At 38.0% G+C, this 22,623-nt stretch overlaps 1 protein-coding gene across 1 annotated transcript in view; it reads right to left on the reverse strand.

Annotated features, from left to right (window-relative positions):
• usp36 (ubiquitin specific peptidase 36) overlaps window positions 1-22,623 on the reverse strand; it is a 136,562-nt gene that overhangs the window by 46,151 nt on the left and 67,788 nt on the right. The window contains exons 11-13 of the mRNA XM_065249936.2: window positions 11,310-11,410; window positions 11,089-11,221; window positions 10,379-10,732 (exon numbers count right to left, since the gene is read on the reverse strand). Of these exons, the coding sequence (XP_065106008.2) occupies window positions 10,379-10,732; window positions 11,089-11,221; window positions 11,310-11,410 (588 nt within the window). The remainder of the gene's footprint in view (window positions 1-10,378; window positions 10,733-11,088; window positions 11,222-11,309; window positions 11,411-22,623) is intronic.

A 22,623-nucleotide genomic window follows, 5' to 3' on the forward strand; every position in this document is an offset into this window, starting at 1 on the left:
TGCGCAACTCCCACTCATTAATGGTTTCTGTAAGCTTTTGCGCAATGTTAACAGCAGTGTCTTCCTGGCATTATAGTGGTGCACAACACCCTTGATTTCAACTCCCACAGTTCATTGATGTAGTGAGCCGTAATTGTTATATACGGATCCATGGTGCAAGAAGTCCAGAGATCAGTATTAAGAGAGACGTTCTTGCCTTTCATTTCAGACGCAATGTCCGCTTTTAGAGAGTCGTATTTGTGGCCAATTGTTTTCCAGAGTGTAGGATTCGATGGAACGGTGTAACTGGGTTCAAAAAAGTTGATAATTCCCCTAAATCCCTCTCCTGAAACTGCAGAGAGTGGTCTTATATCCTTCACTATAAAATCCACAAGTAGATCCGTTATTACCAGTCTTCTCCTCTCTGTAATCGGGCGTTTACAGAATTCACCAATGCTTGTTTGCTTCTTGGTGTGGGTCTCACTAACAGTTGCCTTTGTTGTTGGAGGTTTCATTCGTAGGTGGTTGTGCATAGCTGTTGTACTACTGTTGTATTTTAAAGTAGTCTTACAGAGTTGGCAAATTACAACATTTTTGTCATCCTTGATAAAATACTTCCACACATCTGATGTGTGTTGTCTGCTGGTGACGTTCGCCATTTTGAATTCATTTATAAATGCGCGCTCGAGTATTCGATCGTTTCCGACAGCGCCGACTAGTGGTTGGAGTAGTCGATCTCTCGACTACTCGACTAGTCTATGCAAGCCCTAATGTAAACAATATACAGTAAATAATAATAATAAAACTTCCAGTGCAAAGTTGTTGCTTAACAGAAATATGAAATGTTTCACTTCTATTTTTTTAACTATCACATTATATTGCATTTTAACACAACTAAATGCTATTTTTACATATTATCTGTTCTGTTGTCAGATATAAAACGAGAAGACTATAAAATAGTGACTAAATACGACCCATTACACCTCGTGTTTAATCCAACCAGCTGTTCCTATAACTGCTGCTAAAATTCTGATTCAGATAAGCGACATTGTCTGACAAAATCACCATACATTGAAGCTTTACTGCTGATGCTCTTCTCATAATTAGGGCCCGAGCACCGAGGAGCAGACCAGAACGGCATGCACTGAAAGGTACGAAGCCCTATTGTTTTTGCTCGGATTATTATTAGGGCCCGAGCACCGAGGAGCAGGCCAGAACGGCATGCACTGAAAGGTACGAAGCCCTATTGTTTTTGCTCGGATTATTAGGGCCCATATTTTGGCAAATGAAACAGAACCCCCTTATTGAGATAATCAAACACAACAACAAATAAAAATGTAATGCTATTTTGACCCTTAAAAGACAAAAGATCTGTTCACTGCACCAGACAAAAAACTGGACACAAGCATATTATATATATAATTTCTGTTAAAGGAGCATTTCACCTGTAGAAACATTAATCTTTATTGAAAGTGTGTCATACAGATGTGGCCTTTAAAAATGCGCGTCTCTGAGAGCAGAATGCCGCGAGCATTTCCGAAATTCTGCGAGATCCCACAGAAGGGGGGTTCGGTGGGGGACGCAGAATATACAAAAACCTGTAGAGGGCAGTCGTGTTTCATGTAGGCCATACTGACGACAATTTGTGTGCTCCACTTCATGCTGAGCGCATACTGTATGATATTGAAGTAACATGACACGGATTATCGATGTTTAGGCGATAGACTTTGATGTCATACAAATGCATGCTTTTTGGCAAACATTTCGTTGGCGAAGTTTTCTTTTGCCAGTTACATAAACAGTCACATATTCTTCATAAAAATCCTTCATAAAAAACGCGCATCATTTGTCTTATTTTTTCCGTGTACTTACAGTAGAAGAGACGTGATGTATGATAATCGAGTCTTATAACAAAATAATTCGTGAAGACCTTTGAAGACACCGAGCGCATTAACGCAATATCATTAACTAGTTTATCTAATTTTACATTTAGTTCATTTTTGCATCTGAACGTTTAAATAGCTTCAACATGGTTGTGTTGCGCTTTTCTCCATTACTGAACAGTAGGCTACTTTTTATATTATCATGTTTCCCTTTACATGGTATGAAACACGACAAAAAAGTATGCAATGGTGTTAAATACATTTCATTGTATATGTTATACTTTTGTAGTAAGGAAATAAAACCATATTGTGAGTGTAAATATTCATAAATTCGAGGAGTTTCTGAGGTGTTTCTCGTCGGCAAAATGTGCAGTTTCTTTGTTGCTATTAAAAACCGTTGGCTATGTGATTGTTTAAAATTGACATTTGTTCTACTTATTATTAATTTATTTTTTGCCTACATTTACTCAAATAATATCAATGTTTAAAATTGACATTTGTTCTACTTATTATTAATTTATTTTTTGCCTACATTTAATCAAATAATATCAATGTTAAAATATAAGTAAATCATACTTCAAGTTAGGCATAAAACTTCCACATTTTTTATGCCAAATAGAAAAAATAATAATTTGAAATATGCAATTATTACAGTTTTAAAAACTTAAATATATAACTCTGACCTTTTTAAATATATTGACTAAACATGTATTTTTATACCACATTAATCTCTTTAAAATATTAATACTTTTAGAAAAACTGACATAATTATTAATATTATGAACAGAGTATGTGAGCGGAGTGGAGTGGAAAGAATTTGCGCTCCGCGCTCAAAGCATTTCATAATTACTCCGCTCAAGCTCCGCTCTGGGTATACAAATTTCCGCTCCTCGCTCACTCCCCGCACCGTCCTTCCTTAAGTATCGCTCCGTTTTTCGCTCTACGGCAAATTTTTATTTTTAAAAAAAAAACAACAACGAATATGCAGTACTAAGAGAAGAACATCATATACTTTATTGGAATTTGAAACAGTAGCTAATATTAGCCGAAATTAGGCTATTATTTAGCTCACTTTTAAACAAAGCAAAACAAAAAATGTGTTGAAATTAAATAAATTATTAAATGAAAAACCTCATATAAAATAAATAATCAAACGAAAAACATTACATTAAATCAAAGAAAGAAATCACAAACTGAAATATTAATTTAAACAAATAGCCAAACGAAAAAAATATAGGGCTACTGCCTTCACTTTATGCCAACTTTTATAGGCTATTAATTACAGCACTATTCTGAACAAAACAAATGCTGGCTGGTTGAACATATTTTTTATTTTATACGCAGTTATTAACTGAAGAACATCACATACTGAAATAGCTAATATTAGCCCAAATTAAGCTATCATTTAGCTCACTTTTAAACAAAGCAAAACAAAAATGTGTTGAAATTAAATAAATGATTAAATGAAAAACCTCATATAAAATAAATTATCAAACGAAAAACATTACATTAAATAAAAGAAATAAATCACAAACTAAAATATTAATTTAGACAAATAGCCAAACGAAAAAATATAGATAGTCTACTGCCTTCACTTTAAGCCAACTTTTATATTAATACTAGAACTATTCTGAATCTGAACAAAACAAATGCTGGCTGGTTGAACAAATTTTTTATTAAAGCTATATCTCCAATGCTGCATTCACTTTAGGAAAAACGAGCTTTTGCCGAGTCGCCGGTGCCAAGCACTTGCGCTGAATTTCTATCCGCTTTGCCCTGAGAGTGTGCACGCAATTTATATCTCTTCAATCACTTCTATGCAATTGTTCTATATTTCCCGAAGTGTGTATGCGCTCAGACTGCTTCCTCTTGTGCATTCGCAAATCCATCAGCTCTCGCGAGCTGTCTGGAAGGTGCGCTGATCGCGCGCGCGTCTCAACAAACGGTCTCTGTGCGTTGCGCTTGGTGCAGAGTGCTCATGGGAGTTGAAGTTTCCCAGTGTCGCGTATATAAATGTTTGTGAAAGTACTACAACAATACAAATGCAAACGAATGCAAAATATGTTAAGAAACATTTTAAGTCCCCCTCCGTTTTTTTTCACAGTGGTTTGGTCCGGAGTCTGACGAGTCCTGACTCGTAATTGAGCGATAGTGGAGCGTTTTCGGAGCGAGAGAAAATCACAACGCTCCGACATAAAAAAAAAAAAACGCTCCTCGCTCCTGGCAAAATTACGCCACTCCACTCCTCGCTCCGCTCCCACTCCGCACCGCTCACATACTCTGATTATGAACAAACAATGAAACGGTGTCAACATTCGACAACACAAATAATTAAGATATTCATTGTAAATAGAGTTAAGTGTATTAGGCTCACACTAAATTCTCTGTTGCACTTAGTATAAATGCCCACTGCATGTACAGTCATCTTAATAGATGTATGCGCGGTTATGCTGGCAAGAAGGGGTTGATGTCACTTTGTTTTAATAGAAATGTTAAATATTCAGCAATGCCCTTATTAACTTCTGGAAACAACCGCAATGACAACGCATATAAAAATTTAGTTGATTCGCCACCTAGTGGATTTTCTGTGAAGCGAAACACATTAAGGGAACAGGGAAAGTGGCCCCCCCGAAAACACTTGCAGAATTCTGCGAGACTCCGCGAGACGATTTGGCGAATGCCGCGTGAGAAAACGCGCATTTTTAAAGGCCACATCAGTATTTGTAGTCGAAATGTAACAAATTTCGAATTTGGTGACTATTTGACCAAGAAAAAAGTTTGTAGTCCCACCCCCTCAAAAAATATATTGGACTTCCTTCTTTCAATGATGTAAAATGATGATTTTTACATCATTGAAAGAAGGAAGTGCAACACTAAAATCTGTATTTCTCATGTCTCAGTGGCAACTGAGGAAATGATGCATGACCATTCAAAAACATGACTGGGGTTCTAACTATACAAAGCTTAATGCAAATAGGTGAAGTGTCCCTTTAATCTTTTCTGTTAATCTTTATACAGGACCATACTAAAGTTTTCTAATGCTAACTTAGTCTGACAAATGTCAATATGTAGCCTATAGTATATATTGCAGGATGATATTATCTAATTAAACAGTAGACAACATATATGTAATAGCTTAAAAATTTGCATTAGTTTTTGCAGCTTATTATTGCATGGATCACACAAGACTATTGTTTCCAACACATAAATTACTTTCTCCGACATAAGGATCATATTAAAACGTGTCTTCTCTACCTATATTTACTAGAGACAGATTGTGAAACAGAAGATTGTGTGTGTGTGTGTGTGTGTGTGCCACTGATTAAATTAAACAACCGATCACAGGTGCGAGGACCCCCGTCATTGTCCCGCCCCCACAGTCCCAAGTCATCTTGATCAAGCAAGTGCGTGTTGTGCAGCTGCGAGCGCATAGAGAGAGTCGAGCAAGTGCTCATCCCAGCCTTTGCTCGCGTGACTGCGTTTGTGCGCTCTGAGCAGAGTTGCGCTCTCGTGAGGATGTTTTTCTGCAAATACACGAGGATGCTTTCCCACGCGCGAATATTGTTCTGTGCGCTTGCATGTATTGTACTTCTCAAAAGAGTTAATAAACAATACAGAGTAGCTTGCCGTTTCATTAATAATCATATACTTACGTTGCCCTATTCTTCTTTGTGGTTGCATTGTCAATAACTTCCGAGTGTTTTTGTGCTCCCGTGATAAGCCAGCTACGTTTGGCACAGTATACAGACCACTCGATCACAACTTGGCTTAAAATACTTTAATACTTTGGATGCTGATTGCATAGACTCACCTGCCACCAAGGCTTTAAACCGGTTCACGGAACGAAAACCAGAAACTTTTGATGTTTTGCAAGGAACAGAAATGAAACCAGAAACTTTCGAAAAATATGTCACGGAACAGAAAGGTTTATTTAAAATAATAGTAACCAGTTAATACCATATTTTTTTGTTCTTTGACAAGATTTCTGTGCAATACTCGAAGTTCACTTCAGGTCGTCGTTGACTCTGAGAAATGAGAAGCTTGCCACCAGCAAGTAGCCTACTCAAGCCCAAGTCTCTAATGCTCAATCATAGAAGGTAAATATTGTAGGCTACCAAGTGTCTCTAGATGTTTGTTTTTTACTAATTAGTGGTGTAACAAATCGCAGTTGATCCGTGATCCGTAAAGATCACACCCACGGTTCGGCTCGCATGCGATTCGCAGATTAATACGCAAATTTAAGTAGGGTGAAAGTTGATCATTTGCACGTGTTTCAAATGCTTGCTAATGTTAACACATGTTATGTTAAACAATTTACCCGCTAAAAGAAGCTAAAGTGAGAAATTTTCTGTACGCATATGCGGTTGAATGTGTCGGGTCCAACTCCGCCCTTTAAAGATCAAAACTCTTGATGTATAAACTTGAGAGAGAGTTGCGCTACTGTGTCTCATACTGTAGTCCATTAAAATACATTTGGTGAATAAAGCACTGAAAAACAACGTAATTTTCACTCTATGTGGAGCAACTGTTTATGCTGCATCTTCTTCCCGAAGCGTTGTTTGGAATTCGTCCTCCGTCTATGTGTGTACGCGTGTTTAAGTGCACTCAACAAATGTAGGCATGTCAGAATTACAGTTATACTGCTTACATAGCCTTTTTTTATTTTTTGTGACAAGATAGAGACTCAAGGAAAATTATGTAGAGTAATAATTTAAGTCCTAATGATCAGCCTACTTATTTGTACAGTGGGGCAAAAAAGTATTTAGTATAAGTATTTGACATTATTTATCCCTTAGTTGCATTAAAGTACAGTATATGACAGTTCAGAGACTACTAGCAAAAGCGCAAACATTAACCTGGCTTTGAGAGCAAATGTGACATAATGACGTCACAGATATGCAAATTAGTACGTCAAGAATCGATTCTGAATCGAATCGGGACCCTAAGAATCGATTCTGAATCGATTCATGAGGGTCCAAGCAATTCCCACCCCTAATGGGAGGACCTAGTGCAGGGGTTCTCAAAGTTTACATTCAAAGGTCCAAATCTGAATTCCCATAATTTTCATAGGTCCGGAAAAACATTATGTAAATCATTTGTCTATATAACAAATCAACACAAATAGTTTGGGAAAAACATAAGTGTATTTTGCATTTAAAGTAAATTAAAAAAAATAAACACAAGAAATATGCCAAAAGTAATCAGGTGCAAAAAAACAGAGCAACCTAATTAGAAAAATGGCACAGTTTGTTCTCCATCATATGCATAAACCATGGCAAAAAAAGTGTGGTTGGTAGGCAGAGACTGACCAAAATTAGGGGTGCACCTATAAATTGGCTGATGATGCTTGCTATGCTTCTCAATGAATTACGGTGAAATGCCACTACATCCAAAAGCCAGGGGGCGCTCTCGGGGAGAAATATATGCGCTGCAGACGAAGAACCAGACACACGGAGCTCCAGGAAATGGCTTAAGGATATATTTATATTACTGTTCTTCAAACCTTTTCAGGTATTTTCATGATAATAAAGAATATGTTTAAGATTATGTTTTAACGAGTGTTGCTTTTTTAAATGCATGTTTTAAACGACTCAAACCAACAGTGATTGGTAAGGACTGATCAAAAGCCGTAGTACATGAAGTAGCTGTGCATAATATCTGGGTGTGATGGCTACAGTGCCACACAGGAAGTTTTCAAATAACTCGTTTTATTTTATGACCAGGAATATTCTTAAATCTAAAAAGAAAAAAACTAAACGAATGGTTTACAAGTTTAATATGCATTAGTAAAATAGCAAATGCACACATTTAATCAATCACATAGAAATTAATGCACTTGTAATATGAAGTGGACGCGGGTCCGGATCAAGTTGCCGTCGGGTCCGGATCCGGACCGGAGTCCGGACTTTGAGAACCCCTGACCTAGTGTATGACCTGCAGAGAGCTGTGACCAAAGTAACAAAGGCTACCATCAGTGGCACACTACGCAGCCGGGGACTCAAATCCTACAGTGCCAGATGTGTCCCCCTGCTTAAGCCAGTACATGTCTAGACCCGTCTGAAGTTTGCTAGAGAGCATTTGGATGATCCAAAAGAATATTGGGAGAATGTCATATAGTCAGATGAAACCAAAACTTAACTTTTTGGTAGAAACTCAACTTCTTGTGTTTGGAGGAGAAAGAATGCCGAGTTGCATCTAAAGAACACCATACCTACTGTGAAGCATGGGAGTGGAAACATCATGCTTTGGGGCTGTTTTTCTGCCAAGAGACTAGGACGACTGATATGGGTAAAGGAAAGAATTGGGAAGATTTTGACTGAAAACCTTCTTTCGTCAGCAAGGGCATTGAAGATGAAACGTGGCTGGGTCTTTCAGGCTGACAATGATCCCAAAGGATCAAAGGAGTGGTTTTGTAAGCAGCATTTTAAGGTCCTGGGGCCTCATTTATCAACAGTGCGTAGAAAATGTTCTATATTTGTACCTACGAATGAAATTTAGAATGTGTCTAAGTACAAAAAAATCGGGATTTATCAAACGTGCGCACGGGGTTCGTACGCACATCAGTAAGTAATCCTTGATGATAAATCCCACTTGTTCTTAAGCACCATGCTCGTGCACGTTCATGGTCATTTGCATTCCGAAACGCCTCCAATGAACCATATATGGTGACAACACCTCCCGTTATAAGTCACGTGGTTGTGCTTTTTCCCTCATCGCAATAATGACAAAGAGAGCGAAAAAGAGGAACTTTACAGACACAGAAATTGAGTTACTGGTGGATGAGGTTAATAACACATCTGTTTGGTTCACTTAGTACGGGAGGAATGACTAACAAAAGAAAACAAATCTGCATGGGAACATGTTACCAGTGAGTTTAATTCCGTTGGGTATGAGAACACTTCTAGAAATAAAAAAGTGGTTTGACATAAAATTATCAGCCAAAAAAAAAACAAAAACGCGTCACAGCACACCGACGTGAAATCAGTGCAACTGTAGGAGGACAGACAACGACAGAACTTGGACAGCCGCATAACCAGCATCATCGGCGTGATCTTTGAAAACGCGCTCCCGGCGGAATGGATTATTTGCCAAGTCTTCCAATAATGCAAGATAAGCCACTGTTTTAAGCATTTGACGGAGCTTTATTACATAGGGTTAGACACTTATTGCATTAATTAACTTCAATACTGATTTGCAGTTACTTTATTAACAGTAATCATTTTTAACACCTGGGGGTGGATAATAAATAGACAAAGTGTTCTTTTAACACTGGGGATGGACGGTCCTGTGTAGTATCGCTATTCTACCACTAGATGCTCTGCGTACGCATACTCCGAGGTGTGCGTATATTTACACACATTTCTACGTATAAGTACAATTTGATAAATTCCACACTTTGGGTAAAACTGTTCCTACGCACACTTTACGCACACTTCTGTTCGTACGCACGCTTGATAAATGAGGCCCCTGGAGTGGCCTAGCCAGTCTCTAGATCTCAACCCCATAGAAAATCTTTGGAGGGAGTAATCCGTGTTGACCAGCAACAGCCCTAAAACATCACTGCTCTAGAGGAGATCTTCATGGAGGAATGGGCCAAACTACCAGCAACCGTGTGTATAAACCTTGTGGAGACTTACAGAAAACGTTTGATCTATGTCATTGCCAACAAAGGGTATATAACAAAGTATTGACCAAATACTTATTTTCACCATAATTTACAAATAAATTCTTTAAAAAAAATCAGACAATGTGATTTTCGGATTTTTTTTTCTCATTTTGTCTCTCATAGTTGACGTGTCCCTTTGATGAAAATTACAGGCCTCTCTCATCTTTTTAAGTGGGAGAACTTGCACAATTGGTGGCTGACTAAATACGTTTTTTATTAACTGGTTCAGGAACCTTATTTTTTTGTTCTTACCATTTCAGGAACGTCAATTTAAGGGTTGAACCGAAAACGTTAAAATACCGTTTCTGTTCGGAACGAACCAACTGGGAAAAAATTCTGGTTCAAAGCCCTGCTGCCACCACAATTTTTAAAATCAAAGCAGTGAAGGCAGGGGGAGAGGGAAGAAAGATGATAGCATAGCAGATTAACCAACAGGGCGCGCACAGACTAGTGTGGAGGTGAATTACAGTGAGCCGAGAAAAATAAATATGCAACTCCTCAACTAAAAAAATTGCTGTCAACTAATTTTCATGGTTGATTACTTCGACTATGTCGACTATTTGCGGTAACACTATGATCGACCCCTTTACACTTGTACACATATGCCCTGTTTGTGTGTGTGTGAGAATGATCATGTTTCACTGTGGTATATAGTGTGGATGGAGAGCTTTTTTAAAACAAAAATGCTCACACACTTTTTAAGAATAGATTCAGAATCATGAGACAAAGGATCGAGATACATCAGAGAATAGATTTCTCATCCCACCCCTAAAAGACATGTCAGCTAGGTTAAGGAAGACTTAACTGAAGATTTTGAGAAGGTGAGATCTTCACTTAAAGGGAGACTTACCTTCGACTCAGAAGAGGTGTCAGCAGAAGAGGTGTCGGATAGGGATTTAAGTGAGGTAGATGATGGCAGTCCACGGACCTCATTGCTGCTTCTTTTGTCCGTGTTAGGTTTGGTGAGTCCGTTGGGTGGAGCAGTAGGGCCATTGCGAGGCTGAAACTGAGGTATGGTCTTTTTTGCTTTCTGAAAGGGCTCCTCAATCAGTGTGGGTCCACCAGATGGCTTGGTTAAGGTATTGGAGAGGGTTGTACCATTAGACATCTTGGTTGACTGAACCCCTGAACAATTCCTGGCCACAGGAATACCAAGCCCACCATCCACAGACTGGATTTTTCTCAGCTGAGCTGGATCAAGTCTCTGTAAACAAAACCAACCAACCAGCATTAGAAATAAATAAATGTAGTGATCTGTTATCATCTGAATGAGTGAAATATCAATCACTTTACCTAAAAATATTACACAATATTGAATATGCATGTTATTTTTACATGAAGTTTCCGTGTCATATGCATAATGACATCTCCACAAAACATAGCAGCAGGTATTTGTTGTAAACACAGGCAAGTATTTATTACGATAATGCAAGTTGAGAAGGATGTTAGACTGATAATTAATTGTACGTGTGTTTCTGGGGTCAAACTGAACTGTAGGATAATAAAAACCATCTTATTATATGTAATAACTTGTGTAAAGATTATATCAAAAGTTTTTACCTTGGTAACCTGTGGTGAAGATGGAGGTCCATTGAGTGAGCTCTTCTTCCACTGTTCGGGGGTCACATTACTTCTCGCAGAATGTACCACGTTCTGCTTTGCATTCAAAGAATCCGTGTTTTTCTCTGGCATCCTACCAAACAGTAGATGTGTTTGTAAAATAAAGATGTCTTGACGGTCTAATCTCATGTGAACAACAGAACAAAGAGCAGAAATACTACCTCAGGTAAAAGAGAACATAAGCCTGCTGATTAAGGACAACCTTTATGTTACTGGAATGCACCATTGAGTCATTCATCTGGTACCACTGTCCATTACTGGCCTACAAAAGAACAGAGTTCACATGTGAATTAGACAGAATTGTATTGTGAATATTAAGGACTAATCATTAGTCGACCAGGAGAGGCTTGTTCGAATAATTTTTTTGTTGATTAGGTGACAGAAAAAAACTCTGTCCTTGAGGGTGAGAGAATGTGTGATAAAGTGATCATTTCTAGAGGGTATTTTGTACCCAACAGTTGACGTGCATATTCTGGAGGCAAACATTCATGTATTATTTCTTCAACCTGAAATATAGCTTATAATTTTTAAACAAAACCAGTATAGAATACAATGTTACCCATGCCCACTAGTGCTAACATTAATGTTTTTTTTTTTTGAGTCAAGGCGGCCGACTAACTGAATGACTGTCAGGCGGCACAGTCATATCCGGTGCCCACCTAAGATCCCCCTGGCAATTTCTAACAGATTCGATATTCTAAGCAATACACAAGCTGAGACGTCTGTTAAAAGTGCCTTGGTTATGGGAGATTCTATACTCAGGAACGCGAACATTGAGGCACCAGCCACCATAGTTGACTATATACCGGGAGCCAGATCGTCAGACATTAGATCCAAACTTAAAGTGCTGGCTAATGCTAAACGTAAGTTTTCTAAAATTGTTATTCACGCCGGCACAAATGACACCAGACTCCGCCAGTCGGAGATCACCAAAGATACTATTAAAGAGATGTGTGAAATTGCAAATACAATGTCAGACAATGTAATAGGGCTGTGCGATTTAGGGAAAAAAATCGAATTGCGCCTTTTCTACCAGGAATTGCGATTGCGATTCGATTTGCGATTAAATTTTGTAGCAGATGCAATGTGCATCTGCCTCTTTAGATCGTTAGATCTTAATGATATTGCTTATGGGTCTGGTGATTTAACTGTATTCTTATGTTTTTGTTTTGTTTTTTTGTGAAAATAAGGAAACAAAAACAAAAAAATTAAGAATATAATTAACACTTCTTATTGTATGAAATGTAAAATGATCTTTAGCTTGGACTAACACTGTAACAGTATTTAAATAAGTGGGTTCATTATAGCTGCAACTTTAACAACAATTTAAAATATTTAAATGGGTGACTGAGTTTTACTGAAAAGATTTGAATGCATGTTTGTTTGTTTTTGTAAACAAAGAACTGTAATACTCAACTTCATAACTATCAAAATATAAAAAAGCTACATTTGGGATTTTTAAAATGAATATAAAATCCAAATGCGTTCAATGTCATGTCATTTCATTCAAGTGACATTAGCAACCCAGTAAAATGGTATTTTAGTTTGTTTTAAATAAGGAGCCAGACTTGTAAGCATTGTTGGGCGTGTGTGTGTGTAAAACGCATCATCCGTTTTGAGAGACGCGGGCGTGAAGTCTTGCGATACGGACTTGCGGAGACAGGCGTGAGTATTTAATAAGCATAGAGACACAGGCTGCGCATGTGCATCAAGTTTAAACACCTTGTCTGTTGTGGAAGACGCGCCTGAAAAGTCTTGGGATGCGGACTTGCGGAGACAGGCGGGAGTATTTAATAAGCATAGAGACACAGGCTGCGCGTGTGCGTCAAGTTTAAACACCTTGTCTGTTGTGGAAGACGCACGCGCAAAGTCTTGCAATAGGGAAACGGGCACGAGTATTTAACAAGCATTGAGAGACACAGGCTGCGCTGTGCGTCAAGTTTAAACACCTTGTCTGTTGTGGAAGACGCACGCGCAAAGTCTTGCAATAGGGAAACGGGCACGAGTATTTAACAAGCATTGAGAGACACAGGCTGCGCTGTGCGTCAAGTTTAAACACCTTGTCTGTTGTGGAAGACGCACGCGCAAAGTCTTGCAATAGGGAAACGGGCACGAGTATTTAACAAGCATTGAGATACACAGGCTGCGCGCATGCTTTAAATTGAAACCCCTCGTCAGTTTAGAAGAAGCACTGTTTTGGTTGACGTGCCTCTCACGGAGAAAGCACAAACATACTTGCGCTCGCTCAATTGGTTAGACTGTCACAAAGCCTCTCTGCATATTTCTCAAATCGCATCATATCGCATCCTTTCGCGATTTGCTAATCGCAACGTTGCACATCGCGATTGCGGTTCGATTTCGATTAATCGCCCAGCCCTACAATGTAATATGCTCTGGTCCTCTCCACGCCTACCGGGGGGATGAAACTTATAGTAGATAAGTGTCTCTTCACGACTGGATGTCAAAATGGTGCCCTCAGCATAACGTAGGGTTTTAAAGACAATTGGAAGCATTTCTGGGGGAGAACTGACCTGCTAAAGAGAGATGGCCTCCATCTTTCTCAGGAAGGAAATGCTATACTCTCCATAAATCTGACCAATAGTCTAACTTCTAATACAGTCTGACTATCCAGGGCACAGGTCAGGAAACAGACGGATCGGCTTAACCATCCGTCTGTTAGCTGCCGCGATATGTCAAGATCACTTATATCCCAGCACTTAGAGTCTATCTTACCAGAAAATCAACACATTTCAACTGTATCTGTTCCCCAAACAAACAAATACAGAGCACCGTCTACCTCGTCTCGTACAAATCTTATTAACATAAAATTAGGGGAAACAATACATTAACAGATGAACCTCGAATGTTAAAATTCGGCCTTCTTAACATTAGATCGCTTACCAATAAAGAACCTATTGTTAATGAAATAATTACTGACAAAAACTTAGATGCACTCTGTTTAACAGAAACCTGGCTTAAAGCAGACAATTACATCAGTTTAAACGAATCCACCCCACAAGACTACTGTTACAAAAACGAACCTCGATTAAAGGGGAGAGGGGGTGGTGTAGCTACAATATACAACAACATTTTTAAAGCAAACCAAAAATCTGAACTAAAATTTTAATAATTTGAAATAATGTTATTAAATATGGAAATAACTGATCGTAACAACAAACAACTTTCTTTTGCCTTAGCTACAATCTATAGACCTCCGGGCCACCATGCAGATTTCCTTAAAGAAATAGCAGATTTCCTGTCTGAGCTTGTAGTCACTGTAGATAAAGCTCTTATCGTTGGTGATTTTAATATCCATGTGGATAACCCAAAAGATGCATTAGGACGTTTGTTTATGGATGTTCTAAATTCTCTCGGTATTGAACAAAACGTGCCCACGCATACTCGTAAGCACACATTAGACTTAATTCTGTCACTCGGGCTCAATATTAATGACATCGAAATATCACCCCAGAGCGATGCCGTTTCAGACCATTGCCTTGTGTCATACACTGTACTTCTAGATAGGATCACTCGATCCACAACATGCTACCAACTAGCCAGAACAATAATTTCCACCACTAAAGATAGCTTTATTAGCACTCTTCCAGACCTGTCTCAAATGAAACATGTAGCAGATAACCATGACGATCTAGACATTGTAATAGAAAACCTGAACAATGTCTGTTCTAACACATTGGATGCCGTTGCGCCATTCGAAAAAAGAGAATCAAAGAAAAACGGCCAGCTCCATGGTATGACCATCACACTGCAGCACTTAAAAAGGTAGCTAGAAGAATGGAAATAAATTATAGAAGCACAAAAATAACGGTATGGCGTTCAGCATGGAAAGAGAGTTCAACACTATAGACAGGCTATAAAAATCGCCAGATCTACGTATCTCAGCAATCTTATTAAAGACAATCATAATAACCCTCGTTTCCTCTTTAGCACAGTTGCGAAACTGACTTGAAACAAAGAACAAACAGAATCCATTAGTAAATTCCAACACAACAGTAACGACTTCATGAACTTCTTTACTAAGAAAATTACGATTATTAGGGAAAACATCGTAGCTACGCAAGCAGCCACCACTCTACCCAATAGTACATTTAACACTAGATTACCATACGAACATCTTGAGTCATTTAAAGCAACTACAATAGAAGAGCTCTTTAAATTAGTAACGTCATCAAAATCATCGTCCTGTATATTAAACCCTGTTCCCACAAAATTACTCAAAGAGGTTTTCCCTGCAGTATTAAACCTAGTACTAAATATCTTTAACTCATCACTAGAATTAGGCTACGTTCCAACAGCTTTCAAACTAGCAGTTATTAGACCGCTCATAAAAAAACACATCTTGACCAGGGAGATCTTAATAACTTTAGACCAATCTCAAATCTCCCTTTTCTTTCTAAAATATTAGAAAAAGTAGTGGCAAGCCAGCTACGCACATTCTTAGCAAATAATAGTATGTACGAAAAGTTCCAATCAGGATTCAGGCCCCACCATAGCACAGAGACAGCACTGCTTAGAGTTACAAATGACCTCCTCTTAACATCCGATCGTGGTGAAATCTCAATACTTATATTACTAGACCTTAGTGCAGCCTTTGACACAATAGATCACACAATCTTATTCAATAGGTTAGAAAACTATGTTGGCACCAGTGGTCAGGCGTTAGCCTGGTTCAGATCGTATCTAACCAATCGCTTTCACTTTGTTTATGTAAATGATGAGGAGTCATATCACTCCCTGGTTAAATACGGCATACCGCAGGGATCAGTTTTAGGTCCTATCTTGTTCTTGTTATATATATATATGTTACCTCTAGGAGATATTATCAGTAAACATAACATACGTTTTCATTGCTATGTGGATGATATCCAGCTTTACATCTCCTCACATCCCAGCGAAACACACCAGTTTTCTAAACTAACAGACTGCATAAGCGATATTAGTGACTGGATGGCACTTAACTTTCTTATGCTAAACTCCAATAAGACAGAGATACTTATTATCGAACCGAATCGCTACAAACATAATATGACAGATTACAAGTTGCCCATAGATGGCTGCACTGTGGTGCCAACCTCCACGGTAAAGAATTTAGGTGTGATGTTCGACAGCAATTTATCCTTCGATAGCCATATCTCCAATGTCTGCTGCACAGCGTTCTTCCATCTTAGAAATATCTCAAAAATACGCCATATGGTGTCTGCATCAGATGCAGAGAAGCTTATCCATGCTTTTATGACCTCTAGAATAGACTATTGTAACTCGTTACTCGGAGGATGCCATGCAAATCAGGTAAACAAGCTTCAGCTAGTTCAAAACGCTTCTGCAAGAGTGCTTACTTGATCTAAGAAGTATGACCACATAAGTCCAATTCTGGCATCTTTACACTGGCTACCAGTTAAATATCGCATACGATTTAAAATATTACTAATCACCTGCAAAGCCTTAAATGGCCTAGCACCCTCATATCTTAGAGAATTATTATCAGAATACAATCCATCACGTGCACTGCGGTCGCAAAATTCTGGTCTCTTAATTATCCCTAAAATATCTAAAGTGTCTAAAGCTGGCAGATACTTTTCCTACTTAGCCCCTAAGCTTTGGAATGATTTACCAACAGATATCCAAGAATCAGACACAGTAGATACCTTTAAATCTAGACTAAAAACTTTTCTCTTTAACAAGGCATTCACATAATTTGTTTTAGTAAAGATACTCATCTCACAATAGCTAGTTTGTACAACCTAATAAATAAACTAAAACCCCATTTTCGCCAACACTTCAAATCTTGGTAAATGTTATTAATATTATTAACCCTCTGGGGTCTAAGGGGTTTTTAGGGCCCTGGGGAAGTTTTGAAATGCACTGACATTTGTGCTTTTTTCAGTTGCTTGAAAACATATTAATGGCAAAAGTCTCATAACACTGTTTTCATCACAAACTGGGCTACAATATCATATAATCAACATGTATGTACATGTTTGTATTTTTGAGGGAAAAATGTTTATGCGTGGTTTTTGAAAAAGCAAAAACTCATTCTAAACATGTTTTCCCAAGACTTTTCAAAACAGGATCTAGTAGTCTAGAGTTTTTTCTTCAAAATGATGTGAAAATCATATGGCCTACTCAATCACATAAAGCAATACATTGATTTACAATTTCTAAGACACTTTTGCTTGGGAAAGGCTGTACAGATGTGGCCTTTAAAAATGCGCGTTTTCTCCCGCGGCATTCGCCAATTCGTCTCGCAGAGTCTCGCAGCATTCTGCAAGTGCTTTCGGGGGGGCTACTTTCCATTTTCCCTTAATGTGTTTCGCTTCACAGAATATCCACCAGGTGGCGCATAAAAATATTGCATTGCCGTTGTTTCCAGAAGTTAATAAAGGCATTGCTGAATATTTTACATTGCTACTGTATTAAAACAGCAAAGTGATATGTCAACCCCTTCTTGCCAGCATAACAGCGCATACAACTATTAAGATACGTGCAATGCGAATTTATAGGAAGTGCAACAGAGAATTTAGTTTTAGCCTAATAAACGCGACTCTATTTACAATGAATATCTTAATTATTTGTGTTGTCGAATTTTGACACCGTTTCATTGTTTGTTCATAATATTTATAATTGTCAGTTTTTCTAAAAGTATCAATATTTTAAAGAGATTAATGTGGTATAAAAAAAGACATGTTTTAAAGTTAAAAATGTTGTAAAAAATATAGTAGTATTCTTATATTTTAAGAATAACAATATGATACATTTATACTGCGCTAAAATGCTTTACATATGGAAAGAGGAATTCTTTTTCAACCACCACCAATAAAGTTGACAAATTATTCTTTAGAAAAAAGGCGTTTAAACCCATGCGGGCTGTACAGTTGGCATATGATATCTTTTTATTTCGTTTTTACATATTTATATTTATAAAATCTTTAATAATAGGCTACCTTTCTTGCGCATATGCAGTCAGTGTTTCTACGTAATTCATAATTGTAAAAAATATTATTGTAAAATAGAATATCACTAAAATAATTTATTAAAGTAACTTAATAAAATGTCTCAATGTCACGTATGTGTTTTTTTAGTTGGTCAAACCAAAATAATTGACGCGAACAGAGAAACTGTGCCTTTTGCGGACAAAAAACACCTCCGAAATGTTGAGTTTATGAATATTTACAATATGTACTTTGTGAAATGTGTGTGTAAAATAATAAATTTTATAACATGTGGCTATAGAGACAAACACGCCGCATCGCCTTCCAGATATCTTACACGTTCGCATTCAACACTTTTCAAAACTTATTTATATTCAATCTAATTAATAATTATAAATTATGACATGAGAAAATTAGAAGTGTGCAAAAGAGCCAATTCAGATATTGTTAATTAAAGCTGTTTTATACACCTTTCTGCCTTGTTTAAATTAACAAGCATTTTATTTGCCACTGTCAACACGTTTTGTGATTGATTTAATGATTTATTACAGAAACTTATGAAGCAAAGCTATTGTACTAAGCATCTTTATATATATATATATATATATATATATATATATATGTTATAAATGTTGTAAAAAATATATATGTATTCTTATATATTAAGAATAACAATATGATACATTTATATTGCGCTAAAATGCGTTACATATGGAAAGAGGAATTATTCTCAACCACCACCAATAAAGTTTAAACATTATTCTTTAGAAAAACGCCTCCGAAGTGTTGAGTTTATGAATATTTACACTTACAATATATACTTTGTTAAATGTGTGTTTAAAATAATAAATTTCATAACTGTAAAGACAAACACGCCGCATTGCATGATTTAATAAATACCGAGGTTCATGTAAGTATTTTCCAGGGCATGCACCCCAGGAAAAAAAGCTTCTTATTTCCCTGCTCTACATATATGAATTTTAATACATCAGAAAACCAAAGAATCAAATACCTATAGATTTCAAACCATGTCAGTATGCAGAAGACTTGTGTTGGTCATTAGGAATACATTGTAATAATTATTTTACCAGGGGCACACTGCTGCACACTTTCTCTTCTTTTGTTATTTATTTAACTTTAATGACTTCAACAGGTACTGTTTATTAGGCTTTAAGACTGAATGCAATAAAATGTTCAAGCCAAAATATGAACATTTAAACTCCGTGCACGCGCGCTACGGGTGGATGAAGCGTTGTACCGCGCACGTGATGCATCGCGTTTTCAAGTTCAAGCTTAGCAGAAGTCCAGTGCAACACAGGGATCATTATACAGTTAAAAACATATCTTCAAGAATTAAAGGGTGGCGTTGAATGTTGTTAATAAACATGCTGAATAACGGAAAGTGAATTACTGGAGGGAGAGAAAGCAGCGCATTAAATTTGGACACCCAAGTGCTCAGCGGCATTAATGTTTCTTGTCCTGTCACCTTGACAGTCACTACGGTTTCATATTTCTCGTCAATAAACTGCTGTATAATAGTCAGCGTTTGATTACTTGCATCTCTCTTGCATCTCTCTTGGAGAAACATTCAGTAGACACCGTTTTCCTCCGAGCAATGATGTCATGTGAACCGGGCTGGGTGAACAGTAGGCAGTGTCTTCATTGTTGTGTAGCGTGAGACAGAGAAAGCTCTGGAAGTGAGTAAAGAAACCATCTTTCTATCAGATCGTGCAGATCGTGCATCGTAGCTCCGTCGAGTTCATCATCTAAAAGCTTTTTTTTACCATCTTATTCCTATTTATATAATATAACTTATTAGTTTTACATAGGAATACTTTACCGTGACGATTATTGAGCAGTACTACCACGTGAAACTATTTATCACTAATAAACACCCAGTGTTGTTAGCATATAGCCCGCTAGCATCCACACGGTGGAGGCTGAAGCTAGCATTTTCCGATCTAATGGCGGATTCATCTGATATATGCTTTTCTGACCTATCCTCACCTGAGCGGGAAGCTGTGGAGGAGTTGTTTCCCGGTTTTAGCAGATCCAAGGCGAGGTACAGCGCCCACTTCACCCTGCCTTCCGACGTCCACAAGCGAGCAACAAACATGCATTCCACGCGATGCAGCTTCACGGACCGTGAACGACATGAAAGCGATCGGGAAGCTGTGGAGGAACCGCTGCCCGGCCTTCGCAGATTCAGCAAGCCAAACATCACCCTGACCCCAGACGTTCGCAGGCGACCGAGGCGTGTCACAACCGAACACCCCACGCGATGCAGCTCCGGGGACCGCGTCCGGGTAAACGAAGACGCCATCGCCCAGCATGAAAGCGGTAAGACTCCGCTTGTTATTGTAACATGTACTACTTGCCACATGTATAGTTTAGCTTCTGCTGTTAGCATAGAGGGGTTTACATGCACTGCGTGTATTGAAGTATTAAGGTTAACTGAGAAGGTTGCTGAACTAGAATCGCGCATCCGAACGCTAGTTGAGGATAGCAAAACCGCTAATGTTACTGTCGCAAATAATCTATCGAGCGAAAAGACTAATGGCTCGGTTCCGACATCAGATGCTAATATAAATACTACAAATACTGTATCGAGCGCGCATAGTCTTTATCACAATAACCATGGCTCGGTTCCGTCATCAGAGTCAAGTCGGCGGTCAAACTGGGTGACTGTTAGGCGGCATAGTCATATAAGGCGTCCTTCTAAGACCCATAACGTAACGACAATTTCTAACAGATTCGATCCCCTAACGAGTATACCAGCTGAAACACCTTTTAAAAGTGCCCTGGTCATTGGAGATTCTATACTCAGGAACACTAACATTGAGGCACCAAACACCATAGTCGACTGTATACCGGGAGCCAGAACGTCTGACATTAGATCCAAACTTAAAGTGCTGGCTAATGCTAAGCGGAAGTTTTCTAAGATTGTTATTCACGCCGGCACGAATGACACTAGGCTCCGCCAGTCGGAAATCACCAAAGATAATATTAAGGAGATGTGTGAAATTGCAAAAACAATGTCAGACAATGTAATATGCTCTGGTCCCCTCCCCGCCTACCGGGGAGATGAAACACATAGTAGATTAGTGTCTCTCAATGGATGGATGTCAAAGTGGTGCCCTCAGCATAACGTAGGGTTTATAGACAATCGAAGCATTTCTGGGGAAGACCATTTCTCCTAACCCGAGATGGCCTTCATCCGTCATCGGAAGGAAGTGCTATACTCACTAAAAATCTGATCAATAGTCTTAATTCTGATATAGTATGACTATCCAGGGCCCAGGTCAGGAAACAGACGGATCGGCTTAACCGTCCATCTGTTAGCTGCCGTGATATGTCAAGACCACTTATATCCCAGCACTTCGAGTCAATCTTACCGAAATATCAGCACATTTCAACTGTATCTGTTCCCCGAACAAATAAATACAGGGCACCGCTTGTTACATCTGGTACAAATCTGATTCAAATAAAATTAGAAAACAATACATTAACAGATGAATCTCGAATCTTAAAATTCGGCCTTCTTAACATTAGATCGCTTACCAATAAAGAACCTATTGTCAATGAAATAATAACAGACCAAAACTTAGATGTACTCTGTTTAACAGAAACCTGGCTTAAAGCAGACGACTACATTAGTTTAAATTAGGGCCGGGACTTTAACGCGTTAATTAAGATTAATTAATTACACAAAAAATAACGCGTTAAACATTTTAACGCATTTTAATCGCACTTATTAATAGAGTCATTCCTAAATGCTGCAGACCCTGTTTTAGTTCGAGAACTCCGGGGTTGTGATGCAGTGTAAATAAAAGTAGACGGAACCTAAACGAACAGCTGATTTTAACGTGACAACGCATCAATTTCAAAGTAAAAATGATTTATTCTGGTAAATGGAGGTTTGCAACGCAGGTTTTGCCCAATAAACATCTACCAACAAACTACAGATTATTTTAACATGTATCGTAATGTCTGTTATATGTTAATGTTTGAGTATTGTTGGGTTTAAATATTGTTGTAATGTTGTTTTGTTTCAATTTAATTAGTTTATTACGAGTTTAATTTAAGTTTTGTTTGCTACTTTAAAACGAATTTCGTTTCAAATAATTTGTCTCGTAATTATAAACAATGTTTTGTTGTTAGGTTTTGTGAATATAAATTAAAAAGAACATTAAAAGCAACACCTTGCATCTCATTGATGCATATGCTACCGAATGCCAAAACATGCAGTGAGTAGCCTATATCACTTACTTTTCAAAAAATCAGCCTGGCAGTGCCCAGAAGTTAAATTTACACGCGCATTTAGAGCATACTGTAGCAGCACGTTTGATTTGCGGTGTGCTTAAGACTTTTAAAAATCAACTTCATATTAATTTTAATAGGCTACTTTGACGGAGGACACGCACAGAGAACAGCGACGGCAGGTAAAGGAAAAAAGTTAAACGAATAGAGTCAGTTTGTAAGAGCATTTTTAAATTGACTATAAGATCATCAATATGAACTCTGA

Source organism: Paramisgurnus dabryanus, chromosome 3 (assembly GCF_030506205.2).
Source record: "Paramisgurnus dabryanus chromosome 3, PD_genome_1.1, whole genome shotgun sequence".
Classification (NCBI taxonomy): domain Eukaryota; kingdom Metazoa; phylum Chordata; class Actinopteri; order Cypriniformes; family Cobitidae; genus Paramisgurnus; species Paramisgurnus dabryanus.